The sequence below is a fragment of the Chelmon rostratus genome, chromosome 1 (genome assembly GCF_017976325.1).
Source record: "Chelmon rostratus isolate fCheRos1 chromosome 1, fCheRos1.pri, whole genome shotgun sequence".
NCBI lineage: Eukaryota > Metazoa > Chordata > Actinopteri > Chaetodontiformes > Chaetodontidae > Chelmon > Chelmon rostratus.
Window position 1 is genome coordinate 29,841,333 of NC_055658.1, and position 13,820 is coordinate 29,855,152.

The following is a 13,820-nucleotide window of genomic DNA, read 5'->3' on the forward strand; positions in this document are numbered from 1 at the left end:
GCATGTTCTGACATTTAGCTTCTTTTCCTCGGCCTTCCATCAGCAGCTCCTCACACATGCGGCGGAGACAAAGATGTAGTTGACCACAACAACGGAGCCCAGAGACGAGGTTACATTAACTTCTGTTTACGGGAGGAGGGGGGCTGTCTCTGCTTAATCATGCAGTCCAATCTGGGTGCAAGCCATCACACGGGGCATCGCTATCAAGGCAGGGCCTCAGCGCACAGTCGGCCGTTTGAGCGATTCACATTCTTCAACTCGCACGTGGGCGGCGAGTGAATTCACAGAATCCTTTATACAGACTGAGCAAATGGGACGATGGCAGAGATAAAGCCAAACAGCACTGGCCTTGTCACAAATTACTACATTAAAAAAAGATTTTAAAAAATAGAATAAAATAAATCCACTTTAAATTCAAACTAAGAAAAAGTTAAGAAAAACATAGTTCACACAGCTCATAGTTCATAAAGAGCAACATGTAATAAAGGGCTGGCAACAACATTTAACAAAGAGTAAATATGAGGCTGTATGTGAGTGTGCAGAATCCTATATATACATATATACATAAGATAAAAACAAAATCTATTGTTAAATGTCTTTTTACATACCACTGTGTTGACAAAGGCAAGTCTGTACAATAACAATCAGGTCTGATGAAGCCAATAACAACCAAAAAATGATAAATGCATGTTGGTGTCATCAACAGGACTTTCAAAGTGCTCCAGTCTTGGCAGGGACCTGAAAAAAGTGCTCTATTCTTATTAATCTTAATATTTCATTCATCTGTTCTATCCAGTAAAACTGCTTCAGTTTCAGTCCACGTTCAGTTCTGATGAGGAAAATCGAGCGTCAGAGCACAGTCCATATTGTTTTTATGCAAAAATGTATTTCTTCACTCTACTTGGCCTGAGAATAGTCAAATTTAAAGGTCGTGCATACAAATAAAATGTGGCATCCGCCTTAAAAAACCCCCATTATGACAAACGTCCTCCAACTCACCCCCCAAAAATTCAGATGACATGACTTCCTGGCTCGAGCAGTTAGCTACAGAGCGAGTGAGTGAGCTGCTGCAGGGTTTGTTTCATGATCATAGCCATCCCGTAATATTCAGCGTATATAGTTCACTAACTTGCGGTTACTGAATCTACACCGCAAATACTGTAAATTCCAAATAATCTGCTCAAATATGCTTCAAACGCAAGTGAATTTTAATAGAATAGAAAAGATTTAGTTTCAACATGTCATAAATAAATATAAATATAGACACACTCACATATATATATATGTAAGAAAACAGAACAAGAATAAGAATAAAATGAAATATATTAACAACATAATCAAATATTACATGTCTGAAACACAGTATGCTTTTTTAAAAAATGCTTTTTTCAATACTTAATCAATAAACTTAATATTTATTAAGAATAATCCACCTCTCCATCACCCCAGTGCCCATCATACACAGCTTTAATAATACCTCTATATTCATCCTCTGTATGCATGGAGAGGAAAAAATGTTAACATTTTCAAATATGGAACATAATAATAATAAAAAGTTATTCAGATTCTCACAGATCGTCTCGTTGCCTGTCTCGAGAGGAGAAATCGGTTATTTATCTGGAGCCTGACAGCGTGCAGGCCTCTCTCCTTCTGTGCCAACATTTCCTTGTCTGTCCGACAGATAAAGCTGGAATAATAACAACAACAATAACGCAGATTTCCCCTTATTCTCACAGGCCGAGTGCCCTTCTGTCGGATTTCTAATCAGGTGCTTTTGATGTTCAAAGGAGGAGCGAAACTTGGCTCCTCACCACCAAAGTGTCAAATACAAGCCATGCTAGAAGGGCGCTCCAGCACTGGATTGCACTGCAACCTGTACCGGCTCAAGTGAGTCCTGTACGCTCAAGGGCACAGCAGCAAATCCAAACCCTCAAGGTTAGAAGTGTATTGTTAATCATTTCCCTCCTCTGTTGTGGCTTTTGTGTTACCCTGACCTGGCTCCCGACCAGCTCGGCTCACATATAAAGGGAAAGCTGATAGCGGAGGCAGCTTTCAGCGCGTGAGGGTCGTTTTAAATCTGCCTTCTTGTGGATCTCATCTCTGCTTGTGAACGGGCGATGACTCCTGTGGGCTTGGACGCCGTAGTGGCTGACCTGGTCTCCGTGTCTCAGAATGCCACCGCGGGGGGGTCACTGGACATCTCTGTGGCCACCAGAGCTCTAATCCTGCTGGTCTGCGTGCTGCTGGTCGCCTGGAGCCACACGGACAAGACAGCTGTACCAGGTAGGTTCAGCTCAGGTTTTTCTTTTCTGTTACTATTTCAGCCTTGCGAACTTGCACTGAAATACATTTACTGTCATTCACCACAACAGGTCCTTCTTTCTGTCTGGGTTTGGGGCCACTTCTGTCATATCTGAGGTTCATCTGGACTGGTATCGGCACAGCCAGCAACTACTACAACAAGAAGTATGGAGACATTGTCAGAGTCTGGATCAATGGAGAGGAGACCCTCATACTCAGCAGGTTGATCATCTCTGTTAATGCTGATGAATAAAGCTACCAAACAGTCAATCCAAGTGTGAAATGATAATCTGTAGGGGGGGGGGGGTTTCCCATTAGGGCATCAGCGGTGCACCATGTACTGAAGAACGGACATTACACGTCCCGTTTTGGGAGCAGGCAGGGGCTCAGCTGCATCGGCATGAATGAAAGAGGCATCATATTCAACAACAATGTAGCTCTGTGGAAAAAGATACGCACCTATTTCACCAGAGGTAACATCTTCGCCTTTTAGCGAGCAGACTTGCTGACTTATCCGGTTATTCGGTGATCTCAGGTGCAGAATATTTGACTAAGCTCAATCGATTTTCAGCCCTGACCGGTCCGGGCTTGCAGCAGACAGTGGAGGTCTGCCGCTCCTCCACACAGACTCACCTAGACAATCTGGACAGTTTGGGTCAGGTGGACGTGCTCAGCGTGCTGCGCTGCACCGTGGTCGACATCTCCAACAGGCTCTTCCTGGGTGTGCCTGTGAATGGTAAGTAGGCATGCTTAAATTTGGAGAAGCGGATCAAACACATGTAGCCTGGGTGAGTTAAGATGCAGTGAATTTATCTTACTGCCATGCTGTCTTCTTAATGCACCCTGTGTCCAGAGAAAGAGCTGCTGCTGAAGATTCAGAGGTATTTTGACACATGGCAGACTGTGCTGATCAAACCAGACATTTACTTCAAGTTTGGCTGGATTTACCAGAGGCACAAGGCAGCAGCGTGAGTCACTATGTCATCTTATGTTATCGTTCATGTAACCGGGCGTCGTCAAACATTACCGTGGAGCGTTATATATCTGTCATCTCACAGCCAGGAGTTGCAGGATGCCATAGAGGCCCTTGTGGAACAGAAGAGGAGAGATATGGAGCAGGCAGACAAACTGGACAGCATCAACTTCACTGCAGAGCTCATATTCGCACAGGTTGGTCTAAGAAATGAATCGCTAACGCAGAGTCCTTCAAAGTCTTTTGTCCTTGTTTCCATCCTTCAAGCCCTTTCAGCACTTCCTCCGACCCAAATGTCAGAATTCCTGTAAAGGTGTGTGTGTGTGTGTGTGTGTGTGTGTGTGTGTGTGTGTGTGTGTGTGTGTGTGTGTGTGTGTGTGTGTGTGCAGAACCACGGCGAGCTGACTGCAGAGAACGTGAGGCAGTGTGTGCTGGAGATGGTGATCGCAGCACCAGACACTCTGTCCATCAGCCTCTTCTTCATGCTGCTGCTCCTCAAGCAGAATCCAGATGTGGAGCTGCAGCTGCTGCAGGAGATAGACACGGTTGTAGGCAAGTAGCTGGAAGACTTTAAGACACCGAGCCTGATTAAATACAGATTAGAAGCTCGATGTGAACATTGTGGAAGCTGTCATATTGCTCGTCTGTTTCACCTCGTGTACTAAGATATAAAAGGCAAAATACTGTGCATGTAAGGCGTGTTTGTCAGGTACAGCACACCAAGCTAAAACTAATGCAGTCTAATGTAACAGTCCTGCATTAAATCCAGCCCTCACAGCAGTTATAGTGCTCAGTTTTTTGCTCTGTCTCGCCGTAGGTGAGAGACAGCTTCAGAACGGGGACCTTCAGAAGCTGCAGGTGCTGGAGAGCTTCATCAACGAATGCCTGCGCTTCCACCCTGTGGTGGACTTCACCATGCGTAGAGCCCTGTCTGATGACGTCATAGATGGCTACAGGGTACCGAAGGGCACAAACATCATCCTGAACACCGGCCACATGCACCGGACAGAGTTTTTCCTCAAACCCAATGAGTTCAGCCTGGAAAACTTCGAAAAAAATGCAAGTATTTGCAGCTCTGAGGTCGACTTAAAGCACCTGAAAGCCTGTTTTCTTATGCAGCTTCTTACTGTGAGAAGCTGAATACACGAACGCACAATTTTCTGCCAAATTCAGAACAACTTTGGATATCTAACATGAGACAGCTCAGCATTTCTTTTCCATGCCTGTCTCACTGGTTTGTAGTGGGCGGGGCTCAGCTGAGACCGGTGATGTCATGTTTTTCTGTCCACCAATCGGGATTTAGCAACATTTTAATCTGAGAATCTGATGAGTTGGTGTGTTTGCTTACAATGCCACTGTCAATCAAATGTGGTCGAACCACGGCAGCACAGCCCTCATGAAGCCGATAATTTGGGTTTTGAGTGACAAATTCATAATAAATAAAATATAAAGCTTTTTTTTCTTTAAGTCATGAATATTCACGTCGTAGATAAGCATTTTCAGGGGCGTTAACCACCTCTCCCATCTGTCCTCTGCCCCTCCCCTCTGTCCTCCCTCAGGCTCCTCGCCGTTACTTCCAGCCGTTCGGTTCAGGGCCTCGCGCCTGCGTTGGGAAGCACATCGCCATGGTGATGATGAAATCCATCCTGGTAACGTTGCTCTCACAGTACTCTGTTTGCCCCCATAAGGGCTTGACCCTGGACTGCCTCCCACAGACCAACAACCTCTCCCAGCAGCCCGTAGAGCATCAGCAGGAGGCCGAATATCTCAGCATGAGATTCTTACCCAGACAGAGAGGTAGCTGGCAAACACTCTGAGACCCTCTGGTTTCTTCATTTCTACCTATACACCTATACAGAACATATACAAATACTATATGACTCCCAGTACTTCATTTATAATATTTTAAGTGTACAAAGCAAACTGTTTAAACTGTATTAAAATCTATTTGTACTTTGACTGTTATGAATTGTGTGAAATGTAAGTTTAGACGTGCTAACGCTGAAGTAAATGTAAATTATTGTGCTCACATTGTGCATCATTGTCTTTTTTTTCCCGAATCGAATCACAATTATTCAGACTAGTAAATATTTGCAGTATTTCCCAACATAGGAACTGACCCTTAGTGTTAAAATCCTTCAATTTCGTTTTATAAATGAATTATTTTACTCCCATCCTGATTTTAAAACAAACATGTGCTGCAGTTTTAGCTGTGTTTTGTGGTGCTAATATGAATAAAAAGTATTTTAATTACTGGAAAACTCTACAACTGTGCAATTCCAACTTAGAAAAGCCGCAGATTTATGCATATTAGACTGTGAGAGTGGAATAAATATATCGCTCTCCTTTTCTTATCGTTTTGTATTTGCATATATTGGTCAGCAGAGGGCAGTGCAGCACAGAACACAATGATGTGAGCTTCAGTACAGCCAAACACATTGTTCATTGAGTTCAATTGCTCTGCCTCTGGGCAAACGTGGCAACACTGCTCACTGACAGATGTTCCAGTTTGTGTTAGCTCCACTCTCTAAACACAGAGGATGAATCTGAGAGGCCGCAGGAGCTCTACGTGCATACATGTTTGTTTGAGTGTGTGTTTGAAAGAAGAAGATGAGATGGGGTGAATGAGGAAAGGGAAAATATGCGTGTAGGTGAGGTTTTCAGCTGTAGCGGCGCAGTTCCTCCAGAGGTGTCAGCTGTCAGCGATGCAAGAGAGGGAAACATCTAAAATGAGAGTTTCAATCTCAGTGACGCACGACCACCTGGGAGACTATAGTGACAAGGAGAGTCTGTCAGGAAAACACGCAAAACAGAGCGTTTCACCACCTCAGCAACAAGCTTACTTACTGTATGTATGTGTGATCTGTAAGTGTGTGTGTGTGTGTGTGTGTGTTCTGGGAGTCTGGCTTGAGACTCAAGCTCGGTCATATTCATGTTTATTCCTCAATAAAATGTTGTTTTTACGTGTTATTTGCATATACGTGCATGTAAATAGCATTGTGTGCGTGTTTTTGTGTGTGTCGCAGGCCGTTGCTCGTAGGTGTCGTGGGAATCACTACATTCTCATTAACCTCAGTCTCATCCCTGCCCTCCATCAGCATGAAGACCGTCTCACGTACACTGTCGAAGCTCTGACTGCGCTTTTGTTAGATGTAAATCTTGTAAATTAACCTGTGATATAATCATCCTCACAATCATCTCCATCCTCTCTGTGAAGCCTGAAGCCAGTGCTGAGAGAATTAAGCCGTCAAAAATGGATGTAAACAGAAGACTACTGGGAAATATCGAGCTGCATATCCAACAAATCTGTTGCTGCTAAGCTCCTCTCATTTGCTGCTTGTTGCTCTCCTGTTGAGAAATCCTTAAGGCGGCACTTTGTTTGTCAGTCTATTTTGGCTAATAAAGTTAAATTGAATCACTACTCTCTAGAGGATGGCTAAAGGCTGAACAGCCAGTGATGAGGCCACACAGGGATCGACAGAAGTTTTAGCTTATTATCTGTATCAGTTTTCAGTTTAAGTTTTGAAATGACACGACAACATGTGTCACATTTGTTAGCGCTTACAGTGCGCGGTAGCTTCAGGGTGAAAAGATGCCTTAATTATCACTTCCTCACATAAGGTCCTAATACTGTCTCTTCCAATCACCATCGGTATCCATCCAACTGTCAGTCCATCTGTCCAGGGATGGAAATATTTTACTCAAGTAAAAGTAAAATTACTTTCTACTCAGACAAAAGTGAAAAAGTGAGTAAGAGTAAGCGTAAACGCTACTGTGTGGGGTGGGGTAGAAGATGGAGATCCTGATGGTGATAAATGTTATGTGATAGAACTAATAAATTAAAGAACACCTTCAGGCTACAAAATAAAATACATCTACACGTCAGCTTATGCACCAGTGGAACAACGGCATGCCTTTCCCTGCAGTGTGCGCTGCACCACCAAGCCTTTACACCCAAACCACCAATAAATCCTATTTTCTATTAGTGTAATGCTTTTTCTACAGGCGGACACTGGCAGCCTGTGCATACAGCTGATCGTCAGTTATGAATATACAACTGCCGTCCTCAGCGCAGCCTTTCAAGAGTTCAGTTAAATAGCATGAGCCTGTCACTGTAACAGCACCATAAAGCAGACAACACAGAGATGCATCAATGATTAATTAGTGTAGAAGTTCATCCTTGATTTAATTGCATTGTTGTGCATTTTCTATACTGTTCACAAACTGCTAGACACCCCCCATCTCACCCTGACACTCAACAAACGGTGATTGCTTCCACCACTGTACAGCTACGCTAGCAGCTCCGTCGGGCTTTACTTAGGCACAGTAGTACTTTGAGACAAATGCTAATGTCAGAATGCTAACATGCTCAAAATGTCAGTACCAACATGCTGATCTTCAGCAGGAATTCATCTTCACTATCTTAGCTTAGCATGTTAGCATGCTCACATTTGCTAATTAACACTAATTGCAAAGTGGAGACTGATGATGTCATTAGGTGTGCAGGAAGCCTATCTGGGCATAAAAGTACTGGACAAAATTCAAAGTTTTTCTTGATGATGGCTCCAGATGAAAAGACTGCCAAAGTTATTATAATTTACCCACGTCTGTCCCAAATTACATTTGTGGTGATGGACCGATTAACCAGCAGACCAACATCCCCGGAGCCGTGCCGCTAACATGGGAAATATTCGATACTTTCTTAACAGCTTCTCGTGTGTCTTTGCAGAGGAATGAATTTTTTGCCCGTCAAAGCTCGGTTGCTTTCAGCGGTCTAGAGCAGAAAATGTGCAGAGCTCCTGTATAAAGAGGACATACTGAGCTAATGTGACTCCTCTGGCTCCAAGCTGTGGGAGATCAGGCATCTGCTAAATAGATCTGTGGTAACTTTCACTTCAAGTGTACTACTGGTGTGTGTGTGTGTGTGTGTGTGTGTGTGAGTTTAGGAAATATCCTCAAAGGGGAATTGAATAATACTTGTGGTTTCAAACTGTGTCAGCCTTGCCTGCTTTTGGCAGAAAGGTCGCCCGTCTGTCTGTCACGGTGATTGCAATTTTATTATGCCAGCGTCTACTAAAGGGAGAGCTTTTGAGGCTTTGAAACACTTTTTACCATTTTAAGGGCACCTCAAATAAGATATGCATGCTGTAAATCCACAACGCAGATCTGCTTTTTACGTGGACCGCGAGGGGCATTACTGTAAGGCATTACAACAGCTTGCCTTGCAGACTCTGATGCACTTCTTTGAAATATTCAGTCTGCTCCTTCTCTTAGGAAAGCTCATGGTTCTTCATTTGTGGTTTTTGCGAGTCACATGATGTATATTTTCCGTCTCGTTCCATTTATTTCTATTGCTGCATGACAGATTTACAGAGGCAGGATGCCAGACAGCTTTTAAAATAACTCAGACGTAAGAGCCTCGCAGCAAAAAGTTTAGACTGTCCTGCCTCTCGCCCTGATTGACAATCCGACTGATCGCACGCTGCTCGCCGCTCGCAAACAGACACACCACGCGCACACACGCGGCGGTGCGCTGAAATTCTCAAATGCCTGTGGCCATGTTGTCTATCTGTTTCAGTCCCCTGCTGGATTACTGCTTCATTAAAAGAGAGCCTTGGTCGCCATGGAAACATCTACCATAAAGGGTCAACTGGAAATGCACTCATCTCTCTACATTGTGATTGTCTACCTCCTACAGTTGGCAGTGACGCTGTTCTCCTTTTGCTTATCTGAATGTTTCCCAGCCTCGCCGGCAGCATGCGCTCATGTGAACTGCGTGTTTCGGAGCTTTTCGGGATCACAAGAAAACAGCAAAATAAATAAATAAAAAAAGACTCGCCTTGAAAGACGAGCGAGTCTCTTTCATCAGGCCAGTCTGTCTGAAGAGGCCCAGACTGGAAGGCTCTCTGCCAGTAAAGGCACTGGATCACAGGGAAACTCTCACTTCGTGGCCTTTTCATGTGGCCCGCTTTGCAAAGTCAGCTCATTTGTTTCTCATTGAACATCAGAGGAGGGTGGTGGCGCTCATCATTACAGGAAGCTCTTCTTCTTTTTCTTCTTGTTCTTCTTCTTTCAGTATTCCTTTTCTGCCCACTTTCAAAACTTGCCAGTGTGGAGGTTTCAGTTTGAGGTACAGCAGCTAGTCCACATAGTACACGTCGATTCTGCTTTTTCTTTTTGTTTGGGTTTGAGTTGGAAAGTTACGGAATTTAAAATATTTCCAAAATGTCCACTAGAAAAGCATTCACCTGACAGTAAGTACTGTGCTTCAAAGACACTGTTCAGAGTTTACTTACTTACTCATCTATTACTACTTACAGTAGTAGTGTTGCACAGACAAGTACCCAGCCCACACAGGGTTGTTGTCTTTCAGTCGTGTCCCAGTCAGTGAGCGAGGTTGCTAGCCAGCTACCTAGCCAGTTTATGGCTGTAAGGACATTTTTCATGGGGAGTCAACCTCAGCCGGCAGCCACAGGAAGTGGGTCATGATCATCAGCCATCAACCATCAGATGGTTTGTGAATCTGCAGCTGGAGCAGTGAGATGATGACACAACTAGACTAATGTCAGTAGCTAGCTAGCTAGCCCAACAACGGGCGGTCAGAGAATTTATTATTGTTTATTTTTCTTCCCGTTTATTGGCACAAACGGGTCGTTCACGTTTATACTCATACACCGTTAGAAAGTTAATATTCTCGTGAATTGACTGATGCAAACCACTTCAAGATACAATAACAACAGGAGCCAACGGCAACAGAAGAGAAACAACCGTTTTTAAAATTCACGCAACATTCGGCCAGACGATCCACTGCAGTAAAAATATTTCGTCAAAAACATGATAATTATCTTCTGAAAGATATTTTCTCCTGTCAAATTAGCAGGCGATGTACCCGTCTTCCGCTTGCCTTCTGTCATTTTTTCGTTACAACTTCCTGAAACATGTACAGACACACTTCAGTTGACCAATCACGATCTGCCATATGAGGCCTGGCAACCAGAGAAGCCAATAAGAGTCTGAGTTGGACAGAGGGGCCTCCTTCTCTTCTTGAGCCAATCGCAGCCGACTTTGCAGATGACTGACGCTTCAAATCGGCAATGAATTTCTAAAGGTGCCGATATGCAACTTCAGTGGGTAATTTACAGCTCCAGACATCTCAAATCCAGGATTATTATGCTTATTATTATTATTATTATTATTATTATTATTATTATTCAGAATGGCTCAGGATTATAATATTATAATATTGGATTATAATTAGTGATGCATTGTTGTGCACTTTAATGTTGCAGCTGGTAAAGGTCGTAGCTTCACCTTTAATGATATATCATCATTTATTAGTTATTTTTTATTTTGTATCAATAGTTTTAATCTGCAAAGTAACTAACAACTGAAGGTATCACATCAATGTAGTGGAGTAACAAGTACAATATTAGCCTCCAAAATGTAGTGGAGTAGAAGTATGAAGTAGCGTTACATGGAAATACTCAGTTCCTCCAAGCTTCGAGTATGTGTACTCAGTTACTTTCCACCACTACCTCCCACTGTGCAAAGACTTGCTGGTTGGTAAACTGGTCCCTCTTCATGGCCTGTAGGTGTGGCTGTACGTTTGAATTGTTGTTTGTGTGTATCAGACAGGTGATCCCAGCACCACCACCACCACCACCACCACCAGCGCCCTCAGGCTCCTGCCCCTTGTGACGCTGCAAAGGACATATAATGAATGGATGGATTCAGCTACCCAACAGTATATAATGTGCTTAAAATGTGCCTCACCTTGGCTTGCTTCAGCATGAAAATGCTGCTTACCGAGGAATTAATCGGTAAAGGTAATACTGTAATATAGACTATGTCATAAGACTGTGCATAATGCCTACTTCTACTTTTGATAATGAAGTATTTTGCTGATGAGACTTATGTTCCTATACTTATTTACTTAAGTTTGCTTCTGAATGCAGGACTTTCACTCATAACGCAGCATTTTCACGTTGTGGTAGGGATGTGAATCCTTCTTTCACCGGTGGTCATTATCTGGGATTAGTGTAGGCTGGTTTGTCCTGTATCACGCAGAGACACAGTAGATTTGACAGTAGCTTGTAGCTATACAAGCAAAAGAACTTACAAACTAAATGGCCCAGCAGTCCAGAGGGCACATTTACGGAGATGCTGGTGATGGTGATTACTGTCAGAAAGAAAATTACTGAGGCTTAGCCAAAAACTCAAGAGCTCTTACGCGGAGGCCAGAGGGACTGAACTGTGCTGGAGAATAATATTCTGCTTCCATTTCGTGTTTGTGTTCTCACAACTTTTGATTAAAATAAAATGTCCAAGTACTCTTCCAGGCACACCAGACTCACTTATATGCTCCTCGGTCTCACGGCAATAGCACTGTTTGGTGCAGTCTGTACAAACACACATACACTGCATTATATACACACGATGTTAAAGACATACACAGCTTAAGTGCTCGGATCACAGTAGCTCAGCTTTTTGTGATAACAGGCATATTTTTTTTTCATCACTACAGCATTGCATAAGATAGGACACACGCACGCACACGCAAATGCACACAGTGTCAAAGATAAGTCAGCCTTGGGCAGTGGGCAGACAGGCTGATGCCATCTGGTGCCCAGTGTTCATGCTGAGCAACAGTCAGCTCCACACCTGGGAGATGGTGTCGCCTGCAACTGTCGTCGGACCACCAACTGCACGCCCACCTGCCCCCACGCTTCTCAATCTGAGATTTCTGTTCGGACGAAAAGCGACTGAGTAGAAGAGAAACCCACCACAAGAGGTTTTCCACATCTTACATGTCACCGGCCCGTGATGTTCAACGTCTCGGAGCTATTTCGTGATGAAGTGTTATTCATTTGGTGACTGCTTTCTTGCAGTATTTCCCAGAATTCCTTGTGTTTCTTGTTTTCAGCTGTGGGAAAGAGAGTAGGACTTTTTTTTTTGTAGCCAGAGTGCCACTTTCTGAAAGTCACAGCCTTTACTCAAAGCACAGCGTCTTGCAGCTTTAAGTGGGTGGAGAAACTGTTATATCTTCCACAAAAAAACAACAAACTCCTCTCTGCATGATTGCTGAATGTGTAAAATGGTGAGTCAACAAAGAATCTGTTGTTGTTGTTTGATTCTGGAGCCAAAACCCGACACTGATTGCTAGAAATCTAATGCAGCTGTGCTGGAAATACCTTGAGACATTCCCTGTACTTTTCCAGTTATCCAAGGGAGCGATTTAACCCAATACTGCAAAAAGCCTTTTTTACACCGTCTTCAAAGCAGTTTTGTTTTTTTTTTGGCTGCTTGGGGGCAGCGGAACAAGCTATAAACACAATACTGACATACAATCACCTTATACAGCTGCCGTGGCAAACGTGTTAGCAAACAGTTGTGCTATTTGTACATCTTGCGGACACGCACCAGCTCCAGAGGGAAACATCTGGCCTTGTTTTGTTGCTGGATGTTCTACTTTGTTCCTCACCTACTCATTAACTTTGTCTGTCTGCCAGTTAGTGCATGCCGTTAGCACACGTTAGCTTTATCCGAGCTTTCTCTTTCAAAGCAGCTGCCTCCGTGCTGCTGGAAACCCAGTTGATGAGAGCTATGAGAGTAGACCAAAAACAGTAAAGCCAAAACAGTGAGCGGAAAGATGCTAAAACGCTCTGCAGAGTCTCTGTGAGCTTCACAGCGTTGAAGAACATTCCAGTTTTGCATGTTTATTGTGAATGCTTCACAATGGAAAGATGACACATAACATAAAATGTCCGGACTTGCCTCCGACCTTTCTGTATTAGCCTAAATCTGCCCAGATGCAGACAAATTCTCCTTTACAGTCTCATATGATTCATCAAGTTATATATTTATTGAATGGTAATGCATTTTAAAGCAGGCGGTGTTCTGACGCTCAAGGACATGCTGACATTCTGAATTTCAGAGTTGGCTTTCATAAGCCGAGCGATAAGAAAATCAAACCCAGACATATAAAGGAGACTGCGAAAGCGATGCTGTGGCTTTCGTGATTCTTCACATTCGAAAAGGCTGCTGTTTGTCCACCAGCTTTGAAATATCTCGAGCTGGAGCATCCTTGAACATCAAATCATCACCAAAAGCAGGTAGCAATTCTCTGCAACAAATCCAATTCTGCAAGAAAGAATCAAATCTGTACAAGGGTTTGGACTCAAAACAGAACTCAAAAACTCTTCTTCTCTCTGATTTGAATGAGCCAGAGCATTTCAGATATATTCCGTGATTGCTGTAAATCAGTAACCTGGCCTGACTTCATGTGACCACCTCAGATAGTAAGCGAGTGATTTTATAACAGCAGTAACAAGGGGTCATGGGATTTTTACTGCTGGAGATGAATTTCAAGTTGCCATGAATGAGTCTCTCCCAGCGCTCTGCTGAAACACAGGCAGCACTCTTACCCAGAAACAGAGAGCGGGAGGGAGAGAGGAAGAGAGAGAGAGAGGAAGAGACGCCACTCACAGCATACAGAAAGAGGCAGAGAAAGAGTTTGAGTGGAGAGAGCGTGAAGAGGCTGAGTGTG

The 13,820-nt window shown here is 43.6% G+C and overlaps 1 protein-coding gene across 1 annotated transcript; it reads left to right on the forward strand.

The window, feature by feature from the left end:
- The first annotated feature begins 1,834 nt into the window (after positions 1–1,834).
- LOC121608869 (aromatase) lies at positions 1,835–5,091 on the forward strand. Its single transcript, XM_041940280.1, has 10 exons — positions 1,835–1,887; positions 2,087–2,283; positions 2,373–2,523; positions 2,620–2,774; positions 2,873–3,037; positions 3,155–3,269; positions 3,360–3,471; positions 3,664–3,826; positions 4,092–4,333; positions 4,834–5,091. Exons 1-10 carry the CDS (start codon positions 1,835–1,837, stop codon positions 5,089–5,091), a joined length of 1,611 nt encoding a protein of 536 aa, XP_041796214.1.
- Positions 5,092–13,820: the final 8,729 nt, after the last annotated feature.